The sequence below is a fragment of the Nicotiana tomentosiformis genome, chromosome 5 (genome assembly GCF_000390325.3).
Source record: "Nicotiana tomentosiformis chromosome 5, ASM39032v3, whole genome shotgun sequence".
Lineage (NCBI taxonomy): Eukaryota > Viridiplantae > Streptophyta > Magnoliopsida > Solanales > Solanaceae > Nicotiana > Nicotiana tomentosiformis.
In genome coordinates this window covers 20,211,801-20,229,353 of record NC_090816.1, presented here as the reverse complement: position 1 = coordinate 20,229,353, position 17,553 = coordinate 20,211,801, and the positions used below count along the sequence as shown (strand labels likewise).

Below are 17,553 nucleotides of genomic sequence, written 5' to 3'. Positions count from 1 at the left end.
TAATTATGGTTAATTGCCTATCGCGAATTCGCGTATATATAGCCTAGAAGGGAAAATTTGGTTTAATTTATATTTTTGGAATTTCAAATCCTTAGTTTAACAAAACACATGGGCGGCATTTGATGACTTGATTCAAATTTGGAGACCAGGAATATTTAATTTTTTTATTTTTTCAGTCTTCTTTTGAGGCCTCTTAATTTTTCCAAATCAGAAATTTTGATCAAAGCTAAATAATGTAAAGGTTGCACATTTTGTAGCTATAGTTAGGTGACTTAGGTCTAAGATGTTGTCTTGCCGATAATCTGAACGTAGGTTTTTCTAACCAGAAAATGAAGAAGAGAAATTTTCATAAAGTACTACAGTTTAAAGTCTAATTAATATAAGTAACTATAGTTTACGTAATTATCATTTGTAACTATAGTTTAACTGTTACCGGATTGTATCATTTGTATTCAGATGCGCAACGAATACAACTAAAGCAAAATTGTAACGACCTGACCGGTCGTTTTGAGCACTAGCATTTCGTTCAGCTATTTGGAGTCTCGATTAGTTTCGTATGATGTATTATGACTTGTGTGAATCGTCGGTTTTGGTTTTCAGGTTATTCGGAATTGATTTGGTATGATGAATTTCACGATTGAAGCTTTAGAGTTAGAAGAGTTGACCAAGTTTGACTTTTTAATATTTGACCTCGGATGAGAGTTTTGATGGTTCCGTTAGGTCCGGATGATGATTTTGAAATCGGGCGTATACCCGGATTTGCATTTGAATATTTGTAGAAGATTTCGGTGCTAATTGGCGAAAGTTGGAAATTTGAAGGTTTGAAAAGTTTATAAGTTTGACCGAGAGTTAACTTTGAGGATATCGGATTCGGATTGTGGTTCCAGGAATTGGAATAGCTTCGTTATGTCATTTGGGACTTGTGTGCAAAATTTGAGTTCATTCTGAGTTGATTCAATAAGGTTCAGTACGAGTTTTGGAATATGAAGGTTCAAAACTTTGTAAGCACGTAATTTTTGACCCATCATGTTTTTGAGCTATTTTTAAGTGTTTAAAATATTTATTTCACTTAACTTTAATTTTTATGGAGTTTTAGTCAATTTTTACTTCAAATTACAATTTAAAAACACAAAAAATATTTTCATCTTTAGTTTAAGGTCAATTAGTATATTTATATTTATAATACTTTAATTTTTGCCATGACTTAAGCCATAAACTTTCAGACCTTAACTTTTTTCATGACTTTAGCCTATTTTCTTTACTTTTACTTTGTTATAACATTTAAAAATACAAAAAAAAATAGTCTTGTTTTAGTATTTAGTGTTATTTTAATAGTTTACTCTACTTAAATAGGACTAGTTAATATTTTAGTAGTATTTTAGTAGTTTAGGCTCATTTTTTTTTGCTTTGGGACAAAAGATGCCAAATTCGGAATGGCCCATAAGATCTGAGCAGCTAAAAAGGAGAACCTGAGAGTAAGAAGGAAAAAGCTGCGCAGCGGCTTGAAAAAGGGAGAGAGCAAAACGCGAGGTTGGGAATTCTCCCTTTTTGCTCGACTGATTCTTCTTCCTCAATACAGCAGATCCGCCACCAAAGCCTCATCTTTTTCACCATTAAAATCAGTCCATAAAACTTCCATTAAACCACCCTTAAGCTCCATCAAACAGCTCCCCTTTCTTCACCCAAACCCAACTGCGAAAAATCATCTAAAAACAGTCCCCTTCTCGTGAAAAACAGTAGCTCCAAAAATTGAGTTCCTTCCGTCGAGTTTGTCATCGCCGTCGAGCTCCATTCTGGTTCAAGGTTGTTCGCATTTTCGATTCTTGTCCGGTTGTTGGGTTTTGGTATTGATAGCTGAAGCATCATGACTGCTGTACAAAACTCGCTTCTAGATCCTTTTAATATATTGGAGAAAAGTTCTTCTCTTTGGTTCTACAAAAGGTTCAATCTATGTTTCTTTTAATCTCTATTATCATTTCAATCTTTCTTACTAATTAGAATGTCATCTGTTCGTTGTTATCTTTAGGTGCTTGTAGTACTTAGTTGATATTTTCTTATAAACCTGTGCATGTGATTGAATATTTATTTCTATTCCTTTTAGGATTGAAAGACCCAAGTACGATTTTGGTTCTATTCCTTCAATAGCATTTTTTTTTCTTACTGGGTTTGTTTCCTTATATGTTTCTGTGATTAGTTCCCATGTTTTATTTATTATGTTAACTTATGTTGTTCAAGATTTAATTTGCAATCATCTGAAATTTGGCTCTCATATATTATTTATATAATCTGCTAGTGAGGTTCATGGAATTAAGAGTCGAATAAGCATAATTTTTTTGATAACGCTTGAACCTTTACATTTCATCTCAAACTCAGAAAGAAATATTCACTCTTGAATACCGTAGTTTATTTTAGGCACGATTAATGAATCACTGTGGCCATGGGTACGGTTCCCGTGGCATGGTCACGATACGTAAATCCTAATTCGAGTATGTGTTTCACGTGACTCGACCATAACTTCAAATAATAATAAAAATATATATGTTATGAATCACGGGTGCGTTTCAGTAGCGCGGTTCGCAATATGTACAAAGATAATAAGTGCGCGACATCGCGACTTGTTCAAACCCCCCATAAATACCAAAAGCGGTTAATATATGATAAAAGCGGCTAAAAGGTAAAAATACACAATAGGTTTCAAATATATATTAAATCAGATAATTAGGCCAATTATTAATAGTTGAGCGACCGTGCTAAAATCACGGAACTCGGGAGTGCCTCACACCTTCTCTCGGGTTAATAAAATTCATTACCCGGTCTTCTAGTTTCACAGATTTTAAAACATAGTCAAATTTCCTCGATTTGGGATTCTAAAATAAACCGGTGACTTAGGACACCATAAATTATTCCAAGTGGCGACTCTGAATAAATAAATAATCACATATCAATTAATATCACTTAAATTGAAAAAACTCCCCTATCCCTATCCCCTTCGGGAAAAAGGAAGTGTGACAAACTTCATTAAGTTTGATTTGAGGTGCGATTAGTTATTTCGATATTGTTATGCGTGATTTGAGGCCTCGAGTAGGTCCGTGTTAGGTTATAGGACTTGTTGGTATATTCAAACGGGGTGCCGAGGGGCTCGGGCGTATTTCGAATTGATTTCGGATCATTTTTCTTCACATTTTCTTTGGTGGTTGCTGCTGCCTCGACTGTCCTTCGCGATCGCGAAGATTGGTATGCGATGGCGTAGAGGATATCTGGTGCTGGGCATTTTCTTCATCGCGGTCGCGATTGGATGGCAGCGTTCGCGTAGAGTTGGGATGGTCTTCATTGCGTTCGCGTAGTGTTTGGGGCTGAGCTGGGCAGAATGCTGGTTCTCTCTTCACGTTCGCAATGTTGTTACCGCGAACGCGTAGTTATGTCAGTCTTGTGTATCGCGTTTGCGCGTCTGTTGATGCGATCGCATAGTGCATTTTCAGGAGCAGTGCTTTTTCTTCTTCGCGGTTGCGATGATATTTCCGCGATCGCGATTCATTGATTCGTCTAGTGATTATAAGTACTCTAATTTTGGGGGTTTCGACCATTTTTACATATTTGGAGCAATAGAGCTCGGATTGAGACGATATTTGAAGCGATTTTCACCATGTAGATTGGGGTAAGTGTTCTCTACTCATTTTTTATTTTACATCATGAATCTATGCTCGTTTTTGGCATTTGGTTGATGATTTCAAAAAAGAAACTTGGGGTTTTTGTCTAAAGTTTTATAGAGTGAATTTTTGAGTTTTGAACATCGATTTGGAATCGAATTTGAGTGAAACTAGTACGGTTGGACTCGTAATCGAATGGGTTTTCGAATTTTGTAAGTTTTGTCGTGTTTCGAGGTGCAGGCCGGGGTTTGACTTTAGGCTTTTGATTAAAAATTTGACCTTTATCATTTGGAATTATTTCCTTAGGCATTATTTGATGTATTTGAGTTACTTTTGGCTAGTTTTAAACCGTTCGGGGGTCGGTACGCGCGGGATGGTATTTTTAGAGTATTGTCTGGCTTGCTCAGTATTGGATTTGATTTGTTTGAGGTAAGAATCCTATCTAAACATGGTTGAGGTACTAGTTGTCTGAATTATTTGTGATAGCTACGTGCAATGGGTGCGCATATGTGTGGGGTTTGAACCCATGTACGAGCATCAGAGTATTTATCCATGCTCGGGTAGTGCTTAGGCTATGATACGCCTAGAGTTGACTGTTAAGCTTTAAGCTACAATGTATCTCATATTTTTATCATTGTTGTGAACTATTTGAGTCATGTTTGAGGTTACGAAGAGGCTAAATCCCTGAAGAAAATTTGGTAATTTCTATTTCTGTGATAAATGGCCGATTTAAGCTATGATGGCACACATTGCACATGCCTACACTTTAGCATGTAATTATACCAATCCAGGAGCATGAAATGTGATATTTTATCCATTATATACATGTGTTCATATATATTTGCTTCTGTGTGATATGATTGAACTGGATGCATGTGATCACGTCGGGCGGATTGTATTGATATGCATGTGACCACGCGAGGGCGGATTGTGTTGATGTGTGTACGGCGAGGGCTGATATTGAAAATGTACTTGCGTTCCAGTTGTGGCTATCACTTGTCATTGGTAGCATTAGATTTGGATTCTGTTAATTTACATTTCAAACAAATGTTGTAATTATTTCAATTTAGTTTTGTAAAAATCTAAGTTTTAGTGACTCATGACTTATACTACCAGTCCTTGGGAATTCTTTGAATAAAAATTCAGTTATATTTTCATTATTTCTCTCAGTAAATCTCATTTGAATTAGATTGTTGCTAATTGGCTTACCTAGTGGGTTGGGTTAGGTGTCATCACGACTAGTTGGATTTGGGTCGTGACAAAAAATACAAAAATATAGAAAAAGAGAATGCTCTCGTTGAGAATCGAACTTCTAACCAACTAAGTTACAAGAGTTTGTTGCTCTCTTATTTCAGTTCAAAACAATTGTTCTCTTATTTTAATATTTTCAGCTATAAAATTTAAATATAACTAAGAATAGTAATTTTTAAAAATATAGTTATGAATAATATATACAGTATATATGTATGCGGTGTCGCATAATTTTTCCACTAAAGAACGAGAAAGGTCCAATGCTGTAGGCAAATAAGAACGAAAATGCAATTTTTGAAAGTTGAAAATTCTTTGACAATCTGTTGCTTTATAATGCCATGGTCCAATAAGGGAATGAACCTACTCATTAATCTGACTTTTGTTATTTTTTATTAACTGTACAACGTTGAAAGAAGAAACCAGAAAAATTGAGGTATAAAATAAGAAAGCCATACTTTAAGTTTCTATGTGACCTCCTCTTTCAAAGACATACAAATCGATAACTTTATAAACAATCTATTTCTAACCTAAAGTTGTAAAAACTTCTTTGTATCCTTAGCAAATACTCTCCAATTCTTCCCTTCTACTGTACATATTTCCAATGAGTACCTAATTTCAAGACACTAACAGTATATAAAATATTTGCATATCAGGCCATCTAAAAACTAAAAAATAATTGTAAGTTACTGTCTGAATTAATAGTAACTAGAAAGTAATACAAGTTAAACCTATATAGCAGGTTTTAGAAAGTTTATAGGAAATCTTAGTAGTTTAGTTTTGGTTATCTAACAAGACGAAAGTTCAATTTCTCACTTTGTAACCCTCCTCCATTTTCCCCTCCGGCTCCTACCCACCATGTAAGAGAAGAAAAGAAAAGAAAAGAAAAATAGTTAGATTTGCAACTTATGATCAGCTTACAGCGTTTGGAGATATATATTTCCTCCACACAAATAGTTAAATAATATGGTCATGAAGTGACATTTTTGTCTCAATCACCACTGCACAATTGTATCATCAGCCACTTCCATCAACCAATCACTTGATAATTATTGCTGCCAACCAGAGTCGGACCTATGTATTGAGCAGAGTTTGAGCAGAGGGTGGGGCGTCAATGGATATTTAAAAACTGATCGAACCGATTTTTAAGTTTTTTTTAAGAAAACTGTAGGTTTTTATATAAATATATAACTGTACCAATAATTAGGGTATATTTTTTATTTTATAAAAATAAATCGAAAAAATATTAAATCGTAATAAAATATTAAATTTTTTCTTTGGCCTTGGAATTATGAAAGTTGTTACAAGTCAACAAGTAACTAAACTCAAAATCTCAATTCTCAAACCTATTATGCTACTTCTAATGACACTAAATTATTTCCAGCATATTCACTAATTTTGGTTAAACATTATTGAATAACCGAAAAATTGGTATGGTATAAATTTTACAAAATAACCGGCCGAACCGAACCATTGACACCCCTAGCAGAGGGTCACCAGACCCGATTAACCTCATCAAAAATTATAAATTTGTATACGTGATATATATATATATATATATATATATATATATATATATATATATATATATATATATATATTAAAAATGATTATATATTTTATTTGGAACCTTTAAGATCGAAAGTTTGGTGGAATATTGGTTGAGCAATTCGCTCATGTTCCCTCACTGCCTTCAAATCTTCAGTCTGCCTCTATTATCAACTGACATACCACGCCATTATCAGTTGTCACCATTGCTAGCTTTTAGAGCGATTTTCATCACCAAATAATTTTTACAACACTATGTAAATTAAGATTTAGATTATTATTTATTTAAATGATATATTTTTAAATTTTAAAATAAAGATAAGCTATGCATATTTAAATACTGAGAAAAAATAAACAGTCTCAATTATTCAGAGTGAATATTTAGATACAATATTTTAATAATCGGACATGTATTTCTATTAAGAGATTTTAGTCTTGAAAAAAAAAAATCGAGGCTTTAATCATACATAATTTTCCTTGTTCTTTTTTATTAATTATAAAAGAAGCTCGCCACTGTGTTTGTGAGAGCTCCAACTAAACAACTTTGGGCCTCTACCATTGGGCCCGCAAAGACAGACCAATCAAAGCCCACATTGAAGTTTAGATTTTAAAAAGATCGGAATTTTCAGAAACAACTATTGTTTAGTGGCTACTAACTTCCTATAGTTACCATATACATAATTACTTCTTATAACTATTATTCAGTTGTTACGGTAGTGTATTCGCGTTGCTGTATTCATGAATATAGCAGCAAAAAGCGCCTAAAAATTAGGGCAGTCTAGCTATACGCGCATGTATTCACATGTATTCGCGCCATGTATTCATGAATACAGTAATGGTAATCACCTTAAAAATAGGTCTGTCCAGATGTCTAATAACGAAAATAATATCAATTAGTGTGATACACTCCTAATATAACTCAACAAAATTAATTCTAGCATGCCTCATTATCAACCCAATTAATTAGAATGAATTTTCAGTTATATATAATTGTTGTATTTAACTTTTATGTTTAGTGTGTTTCAATATTTTTTTTACTGTTGCATTTATTAGATTCAATGTTTGTATTTATTGTATTCGTTATTTTATATTCAGTGTATTCAAATATATTTGTATTAATAGTATTTTAGTTATTCCTAATACATGTTATTACTGTTGTATTCAGTATATTTCATTGGTTGTATTCATTGTATTTTTATTTGTATTCAGTGTATTTTACTATATTTTACTGTATTTTAAAATTAAATGTATTCATTGTTTATATTATGTTATATTTTAATATTTGTATTCAGTGTATTTCAATATTTATATCTTGTATTCATGCATGTTGTATGTACAATATGCATGAATACAGGTATATTCAGCTGTATTAAAAAATACAGACTTTTAAAATACATAAACACAGGCAAAAGAATGTATTTATACAAAAACTACAATGTGTTTGAGTGAATTTGTACAGAATACAATGTATTTGTATCATTGCATGTGACTAAATAGCAAATAAGAGAAAAAAGTTCGTCAGAGATGGCGTTTTCCGGCCAAGACTCCGTGTATCACTTCACCACCTCTTCCATTACAATTTACAATGCTTCCGATTAAACCGTTTCTTCCTCTTTTCACTCTTACTTACCGTGCTAAGAATCCCTCTTTCTCTTCAATTTCTCCGTCGCCCAAGGTATCTCCGTTTCTTTTTTTGATTATGGGTTTACTTTCATATTTCTGATTTTGAGATTTTTAGGCTTTCTTTCATGATTTGTTTCTTTTTCGTGTCTCTATGATTCGACCTATTTTGATCGGGGGGAGAGAGAGAGAGAGAGGGGAGGGGAAATTATGAGAGAGAATTATGTGTTAATTGAATGAAAGAGAGAAGAAAAACATAAATAGCGTATTTCATGCATCAATGGTATTATATACTATATATACCTATATATAGTATACATACTTAACGCCACCTCGGCACTCACCTTGTAGGCTAAAACTCAATAATTACATAACGAATATGGATAAATATACACAAAAACACATAGAAGAATTATAAAATAAGCCTAACAGACATGACTCCCTATCAGGAGTGGACACATAAACAGGTATACCCAAGGATTCACGAGAAACACCCAGGAAATTAGCAAACAGAGATGAAACATAGGAATAAGTAGACCCTCGGTCAAATAATACTAAGGCCTCTCTACCGCAGACAAAAATAGTACCTGTGATCACGACATCTGAGGCCACTACATCTGGTCTGGCCGGGAAAGCATAGAACATGTCTGGAGCGCCACCTGGCTGTCCTCCACCTATAGGACGGCCCCTACCTACCTGCCCTCCATCTATGGGCGGCCAGACGGCTGGCGGAGCAACTGGTGCGGTAATCATAAGTTACTGACCCTGCTGCACTGGTCTACCCCGAAGCCTGGGGAAGAATCTTCTCACATGACTAAGATCCCCGCACTCGAAACAACCCCTCGGTACGATGGACTGCTAACCTGAAGTCTGGCCCTGATGACCTTAATACCCACTGGAGGAGCCCTGAATAGCTGGTGGGCAGTAAGAACTATCTGGCATAGCACTAAAATAAAGTCGCACTGGAGCACCACAAGGAGGTGGAGGTGCTGGATAAGGGGGCCTGCTGGACTAACCCCTCACGAACTGACCTCTGCCCCCAGCCGGGGCACCATTTAACTCTCCCAAATATCGAAACCGCTTGCCCCTTGCTGCCTGCTCATGGATCCGCTGACGGACACCCTCAATCCTCCGTGCTACCTCTACAACTAATCCGTAAACAGTCCCCATCTCCACCTCTCAGGCTATCACGGCCCAAAGTCCCACCACAGGCGTCGTGATGGCACTTAGTCTCTAAGACTAGGTAAGCCAATTACAATTACATTTCGAACCATTATTTTTCCATATAATTTAATACAAGTGTCGAAGCCAACAACGGAAATAATTATAATAACCTCCCAAGACTGGTAATACATAGTCACAAACTATAACTCCCAATGATCTCAAGGATTGAATATACTATATTGTTCGAATAAGAGTTGACAGTACAATAAAATGGAAAGACTCCAAGAGACTACGACGACCAAGCAGCTCTACCTTAAATCCTTGCGATCCACTCTAACCTCTGTCTGAATCCGATATCTCCAATACCTGGATCTGCACAAAAATGTGCAGAAGTGTAGTATGAGTACATCACAGTCGGTACCCAGTAAGTATCAAGACTAACCTCGGTGGAGTAGTGACAAGGTACTGTCAGGACACTCACAAGTCAAATAACCTGTGCAATATAGCATACAAAAATAATAGAAAGACAAATAGCAGTGATAGCAATAATAATCAACTAGTGATATAAATAGCCAGGCAACAGGAATACCATAAATATTACTTAAACGAATAATAAACACAAGTACGAATAATAAACACAAGTACATATTTTATCTATAAGTTTTTCAAATAAAAATCTTTAGAATGTAATCCGTACAATTAAATATATCCCGAATATACTTCCTTCAAATAAATATCTTACGAATATAATTCTTTCAAATAAATATCTTTCAAATATAATTCTTCCAAATAAATATCTTTAGAATATAAGTCTTTCGAGTAAATAACTTTCGAATATAATTCTTTCAAGTAAAAGTCACCACGTGAGACGTCATTTAGCTTTCCTGGTGTGAGAAATATATTCAACATATCACATCGAATGACACGGTAATACCTTCGTGCACTTGTCTCATTCTCACCCGATATATATATATATATATATATATATATATATATATATATATATATATATATATATATATATATATGTATATATATATATCAAATCAATTGGCACGGCAACACCCTTCGTACATTTATCTATTTCCCACCGTTCATACATATAATAGTACCAACTAGGTGGGATGAATGCCTATAAAAAATAAAAGAAATAAAGTGGGAGGTACAGAGGAAACAACAATGACTACAAGTCACATAGAAAATATAGATGCACAATAACAGCTCAAGATAATGGCATGAATGTATACACAACAAAAACGGTATCACAATATAATGTATGTCTCTTGTCCTCGCCTGCACGGAGACACTCTTCGTGCATGAACATATGATAATATAAAAATAATGGCACGGCATCACTCTTCGTTCTTTTACTCACATCCTCGCTTGATAATATAAATGAAATGACATGGAATAATCCTTCGTGCATATTAAGAATGACACGGCATAACCCTTCGTGCTTTATACGTTTCCTCACATGATAATATAACTGAAATGGAATGGCATCACCCTTCGTGTTTTACACTCTCAATGGCATGACATCTGATAAGTAGGAATTTTGACCACTTATTTGCACTCTTTTACTTTCGTTTTAGCTCAAAAATGCTTTAAGGTATTCCCGAGAACTAATGAAATGTGCTTTCTTGCAGGAATATTGGGAAGGGAGCCAAAGAGATGAAAATCAACTCAAGAAGGAGTAAAATTGGACAAGAACAAGAACAAAGCAGAAAAGAGCAAAGTGTGGACCACACAATACTGTGTGCGGCCGCAGACTATGAAGAACCACTGACAAATTCCCTTCGCAAAGTGCAGACCGCATAATTATTATATGGCCGCAGAAGACGAGGTTCAGACAGATGGTGTTTTCGGTCCCTGAAGAAGTGCGGACTGCACTATTATTATGTGGCCACAGAATGCAAAAGTGTGGCCACACTCATAAATATGTGGTCCACAGAAATCTCCCATGTCCAGCTCAAGTCCAATAGTGCGGCCGCACTCAGAAATGTGTGGTCCACAAAATCTGAAAAAGTGCGGTTGCACCCCATAATTATGCGGTCGCAGAAGTCCATCATTTCAAGCCAGCTTCAAAGTGCGGACCGCACACAGAATTGTACGGCCGCACAACCTCAACAGGGGCAATTTTGTCCGATAATTTTAGCTTGGTATAAATAGATCTTTTTGTCAAATTTAGGTCAAGTTTGAACACCTGAAAGTAGATAGCCGTTTTTTACTTACTATTTTGGGTAACTTTGTAATAGTTTATCATTTTAACATTAGATCTTCTTCCCTTAATCATCTATTATGAGTTTAATCTTAGTTTCTTCTTTAATTTCTTCAATTTTGCCTATGAGTAGCTAAATTCTTAGCTAGGATTGTGGCCCAACCCTAGTGTGAGTGCCTAATGGATGTTTAATTTGGGGCTTGTTTGTGATTGGGTGTATTACATTTAGCCAAGTTCTTGCTTGAATTTAAGAATTAATGGTTACAAACATTGATTCAAGCCTAATTGACCTAGTCTATACTTGAGAAAGAGAGACTAAGTCTAGGAAAATTTGGCTAATAAGGAATTGGGGTGAACTCAAGAAATTGATAGCCCCAATTAAAGGGTCAAATCTAGAGATAGTTAGACCCGACTTGAGCATCTATAATTAGTTTTGTGAACTACCCATTTGGACTTGAGAAAGCCAAATTGGGCAAAACCACTCAAACTACCGAGAGGTATAGAGTGGGTAATTACGTGTGATTGCTATATTACACTCCGATCAATCAAACCCGCCCTAAAGCCCACAATCCGTTAAGTAACCACCTAGGTGGAAGTCACGACCCTAGATATTTTATCAACTTGAAAAACAACAATACCAAAAATATCATTTCTTAGCTTTTCATTTACAAACAATAGTATACTTTTTAGAAGTAGGAAGAGACAACCAATTATGTGGAAGTGCAATTTGGGCACGTCATACACGTAGTCTAGATATATACCTAATCCAATATAAGTTCTATGTGGAATCGACCCCGACTCACGTTAGGTATTATAATTGAATCTATCGCTTCACAATCCCAATCAGTAGTGTGAATTTGGGCGACATCAATTTTTGGCGTCGTTGCCGGGGAGCTAAGAGAAACAAATTTAGCTATATATTTGGTTTTGTGTGTGACTTGTCTTCTTTTCCTTCCGAGTTACTAACCTTTTTATGAATCGATTGTAGGTACAAAAATGGCTCTCAACAATGATCCTCTCGGAAACTTGCCTTTGTGGGAGGGTGTGGATGATGACCAAGGTGTTGAGGTTGCTCTTGAACCTCAAGCAAATAGGCGAGGTCGGCCACCTCTTGACAATATTCTCCACCTCCACCAAGAGAGGCTCCACATCGGGTGTTTCCAGACGAAGGATACACAAGTGCCATAGTCCCACCCCGCATTAGGGCGGGCAACATCCAAATCACCAATGTTATGCTTACATTGCTAGGGCAATGGGGATTCTTCACCGGGGCTCCGAGTCAAAATACATACAAGCACCTAAAAGGGTTTGTGGATACTTGTTGGGGGAGTAAACATACCAACGTCTCCGAGGATGCTCTAAGGTTAAGGCCATTTCCCTTTTCTCCACAGGGAAAGGCCTTGGATTGGTTAGAAATATTTCCAAACTATTTCATCCATACATAGGATGAATTGGCGGAAAAATTCATTGCCGAGTTCTTTTCTCCCTGTGCAATATAGCATATAGCTATTCAAGCAAGAACCCAATGATCCTTTGCACGAGATTTGGGAGAGGAACCGTACCATGGTAAAAGAGTGCCCGAATAATGATATGACTGAGGCTATGATTCAACAAACCTTCTGCCGGGGGATCAACCAATCAATGCGTGGTCAACTAACTTACCGGTGGGAATTTCATGACAACGCCATATGCCGAAGCTTGTGAAATCTTGGATGAAATGGCAGATACTTCATCGGCATGGCAAAGTAGAGCTAATGCTCCTCAAGGTGATCCAAATGTGATTCACCTACACAAGGAATTGCATGATCATAGGCAAGCAATTGCCGAGTTGACGACCACAATGAATCAATTAGCCAAAGCTCAATTTCAACAAGTTCAAGGTCCTAAGAAAGTGAATGCAATGGAAGGTGTGAGTATGATGGTGAACAAAAGAAGGAAAAAGGGTCAACAAGTACAAAACCATGTGGAACACTTTGTGCAAGATGATAGTGGGCTTAACCAAGATGAATTATACAATGAGAAAGAGGAAGAAGTGTAATATGTGAACAACTATCAAGGGCAAAGAAACAATTCTCAAGTCCCGAGTCAACAACAATGACGTTCTAAAGGAAACCAAGGAAATTGGAACAAGCAAAACCACCAAGGCAATTGGAGTGGTGGTAGCAATAATAAAGGTAATTGTAACAATACCAATTATCAAGGCAATTGGAATAATCAAGGCAACCAAGGCAATTGGGGTGGCAACAATCCAGGATACTTTGGAGGCAACAACCAAGGGGGTTGGAATAATAACCAAAGGAGTCGGGGTTGGGCTTTCAAATGCCCCTGATGTATCAACAACCAAGCAACCCGCCTTCTTATCCATCCCATGGTTCTAACTCTTCCAATAATGAGATGGGACAAATTAAAAATATGTTCAAATAGATGATGGATAAAAATGCCGACTCCGATGCTCAACTAGCCTCTCACAACAGTTCAATCCGAAATTCGAAGGTTCAATTAGGGCAAATCTCGCAAGCTTTAAACACTCGCCCTAAGGGAGAACTACCTAGTGACACGATGGTGAACTCAAATGGTGGGAACAACATGGGACATACCATGTTCGTAATCACACAGAGTGGAAAAGGTGGGGAGGCAACAACCTCAAATCAAAGAAGAGTTGTGGATGATGATGTAGTGATTCAATAAGATGAAATTACAAGAAATGTGATTCAAGCTAACGAAGAAGTGAGAATTGAGATTGATGAAAATGTGGAGGAGACCCAAGAAGAAGTAAACTCGTCTAGGGAACACGTGATTGACATACCGGAACTGATAGTGCCAAAGGCCAAGGCACCAATGCCAAGGCCTCCTCCTCCATACCCTCAAAAGCTCACCAAGAAAAATAGCGAGAACCAATTCAAGAAGTTTATTGACATGATGAAGAGCTTATCCATTAATGTTCCATTGGTTGAGGAATTGGAAAAAATGCCCGGCTATGAAAAGTTCATGAAGGATTTTGTGACAAAGAAGAGATCAATGAATTGCGAGACTATCAAGATGACGCATCAAGTGAGTGCTATTGTGCACTCAATGGCTCCAAAATTGGAAGATCATAGCGCTTTCACAATCCCTTGCACTATTGGTAGCGCAGACTTTGCCAAAGCTCTATGTGATCTAGGGGTGAGTATCAACTTGATGCCCTACTTGGTGTTTAAAACTTTGGGAATTAGGCAACCAAGACCCACATCTATGAGGCTACAAATGGAGGATTGTACTATAAAGAGACCATTGGTATTATTGATGATGTGTTGGTTCGTGTTGATAAGTTCATCCTTCCGGCGGGCTTTGTGATTCTTGATTGCGAAGTGGACTATGAGGTGCCAATTATCTTAGGTAGACCTTTTTTTGCTATGGGGAAGGCTCTTGTTGATGTGGAATCCGGTGAGCTCACCTTCCGGGTGGGAAATGAAAAGGTGGTTTTCCATGTGTGCAAATCTATGAGGCAACCAAATAGCAATGAAGTTTGTTCGTTTGTGAACTTAGTGACGGAAATGATTATTGATGATACTAGTGCCGTGATGAATGTTGATGATACTTTGCAAGCCGTATTGCTTAATCATGATGATGATAAGAAGGAAGGCTATGTGGAATATGTAAATGCATTGCAAGGAATGGGGTCGTACACTTATGAACCCCGAAAATTGTCCTTAGATCTTGAGAACCGGAAGACTCCTCCAACAAAGCCCTCAATCGAGGAGCCTCCCACTTTGGAGTTAAAGCCATTGCCTCCACATCTCAAGTATGAGTTTCTTGGCCCATGTTCTACTTTACCGGTTATTCTTTCCTCTTGCTTGACTAACGTGTAGGTAGATTCTACTTTGGCGGTGCTCCAAAATAGGAAGAAAGCTATAGGATGGACATTGGCAGATATTCGGGGTATAAGCCCCACATTTTGCATCCACAAGATTATTTTGGAGGAGGATGTCAAACCCTCTGTTGAACATAAAAGAAGATTAAATGAAGCAATGCTCTGGTGAAGAAGGAGATCATAAAATGGTTGGATGCCGGGGTTGTTTACCCCATTTTCGATAGCTAGTGGATCTCTTCGGTGCAATGTGTCCCAAAGAAAGGAGGTATGGTTGTGGTAACAAATGACAAGAACGAATTGATCCCTACAAGAACGGTCACCGAGTGGCGAGTGTGTATGGACTATCGGAAGCTCAACAAAGTCACTCGGAAAGATCATTTCCCACTTCCATTCCTTGATCAAATGATTGATAGGTTGGTCGGTCAAGCTTTGTATTGTTTCCTGGATGGATATTTTGGCTACAATCAAATTCTTATTGCTCCGAAGGACCAAGAGAAGACTACTTTCACTTGTCGCTATGGTACTTTCACATTCTCACGGATGCTATTTGGGTTATGCAATGCACCGACAACTTTTCAACAGTGTATGATGGAAATCCTCACCGACATGGTGGATGACTTTCTTGAGGTCTCCATGGATGACTTTTCCGTGGTCGGGAACTCTTTTGATGATTGCTTGAACAACTTGGATAAGGTCTTGGCAAGATGTGAGGAAACAAACTTGGTTTTGAATTGGGAGAAGTGTCACTTCATGATCGAGGAAGGCATTGTCCTCAGCCACAAAATTTCAAAGCATGGTATTGAGGTCGACAAGGACAAAATAGAGGTGATCTCTAAACTCCCACCCCTACATCCGTGAAGGGAGTGAGGAGTTTCTTGGGTCATGCGGGGTTCTATCGTCGGTTCATCAAGGAATTTTCTAAGGTAGTAAATCCCTTGTGTAAAATTTTGGAGAAGGATGCCAAGTTCCATTTCAACGAGGATTGTATGAAGGCATTCGAATTGCTCAAGTTCAAATTGACTACTACTCCTATTATCATCACACTGGATTGGAGCTTTCCTTTTGAGCTCATGTGTGATACAAGTGATGTGGCAGTGGAGCAGTGTTGGGGCAACGTATCAAAAAAATCTTCCATCAGGCCTACTATGCTAGTAAGACCATGAATGATGCCCAAGTAAACTACACAGTGACCCAAAAAGAGCTCCTTGCTATGGAGAAGTTCCGCCTGTACTTGATGGGTACAAAGGTGATTGTCCACATTGATCATGCGGCGCTTCGATATTTGATGAGAAAGAAATATTCAAAGGCAAGGTTAATGTTGTGGGTGCTTCTATTGCAAGAGTTTGATCTAGAGATTCAACACCGCAAGGGTAGTGAAAACAAAGTGGTGGACCATTTGTCTCATTTGGAGGAGGAGGGGAGGCCACATGACGGCCTTGAGATAAATGATTCCTTCCCTGACGAGCAGCTTCTAGCCATTTCAATGACCGAGATGCCATGGTTCGCCGACTTAGCCAATTATCCTGTGAGTGGTATTGTACCGAATAAGTTCTCTTCAAACCAAAGGAAGAAGCTCAAACGGGATTACCTTGACTATTATTGGGATGAGCCGTATCTCTTCTGGATTTGTATCGATGGTGTGATTCGACGATGTGTACTGGAGGAGAAACAAGTGGAAATTCTTGAGGCTTGCCACTCTTCACCATATGGTGGTCACCATGGGGGAGCTAGAACGGTAACAAAAGTGTTGAGTTGTGGATTCTATTGGCCTACCCTTTATAAGGACGCTAGCGATCTCGTCAAGCGTTGTCATGAATGTCAAAGGGTCGGTGGGATTTCAAAGAAAAATGAGATGCCCCTCACCACCATCTTGGAGATTGACAATTTTGATGTGTGGGGCATTGATTTCATGGGGTACGTTCATGAGCTCTTGTGGGAACACTTACATTTTGGTAGCGGTGGATTATGTTTCAAAGTGGGTTGAAGTCATGGATTTACCCAACAATGAAGCACGAAGTGTGGTGGCATTTTTGTAAAAGAACATCTTTACGAGATTCGGTACTCCAAGGGACATTATTTGTGATGGGGATCGCACTTTTGCAACAAAGATTTTGGTACCTTACTCACAAAGTATGGTATCACTCACAAAGTGTCGACCCCCTATCATCCTCAAGCAAGCGGGCAAGTGGAAGTCTCCAACCGGGAGATCAAGAGTATTTTGTCAAAGACAGTGAATGCCAACCAGACAGATTGGTCAA

At 37.5% G+C, this 17,553-nt stretch overlaps 1 protein-coding gene across 1 annotated transcript; it reads left to right on the top strand.

Moving 5' to 3' along the window:
• The first annotated feature begins 13,345 nt into the window (after positions 1-13,345).
• On the top strand, positions 13,346-16,458 carry LOC138891995 (uncharacterized). Its single transcript, XM_070175687.1, has 5 exons — positions 13,346-13,479; positions 14,148-14,607; positions 14,658-15,106; positions 15,709-16,018; positions 16,156-16,458. The coding sequence occupies exons 1-5, from the start codon at positions 13,346-13,348 to the stop codon at positions 16,456-16,458; spliced, it is 1,656 nt and encodes a 551-aa protein (XP_070031788.1).
• Positions 16,459-17,553: the final 1,095 nt, after the last annotated feature.

What these genes read in the sequence shown, in the direction of transcription:
- LOC138891995 (XM_070175687.1), top strand. Translation starts at nt 13,346, where the DNA reads ATGGAAGGTGTGAGTATGATGGTGAACAAAAGAAGGAAAAAGGGTCAA. An exon ending in AATGAGAAAGAGGAAGAAGT is followed by an intron (nt 13,480 to 14,147) that starts GTAATATGTGAA and finishes TGAAATTACAAG; the next exon opens with AAATGTGATTCAAGCTAACG. An exon ending in GCATTGCAAGGAATGGGGTC is followed by an intron (nt 15,107 to 15,708) that starts GTACACTTATGA and finishes AATGATTGATAG; the next exon opens with GTTGGTCGGTCAAGCTTTGT.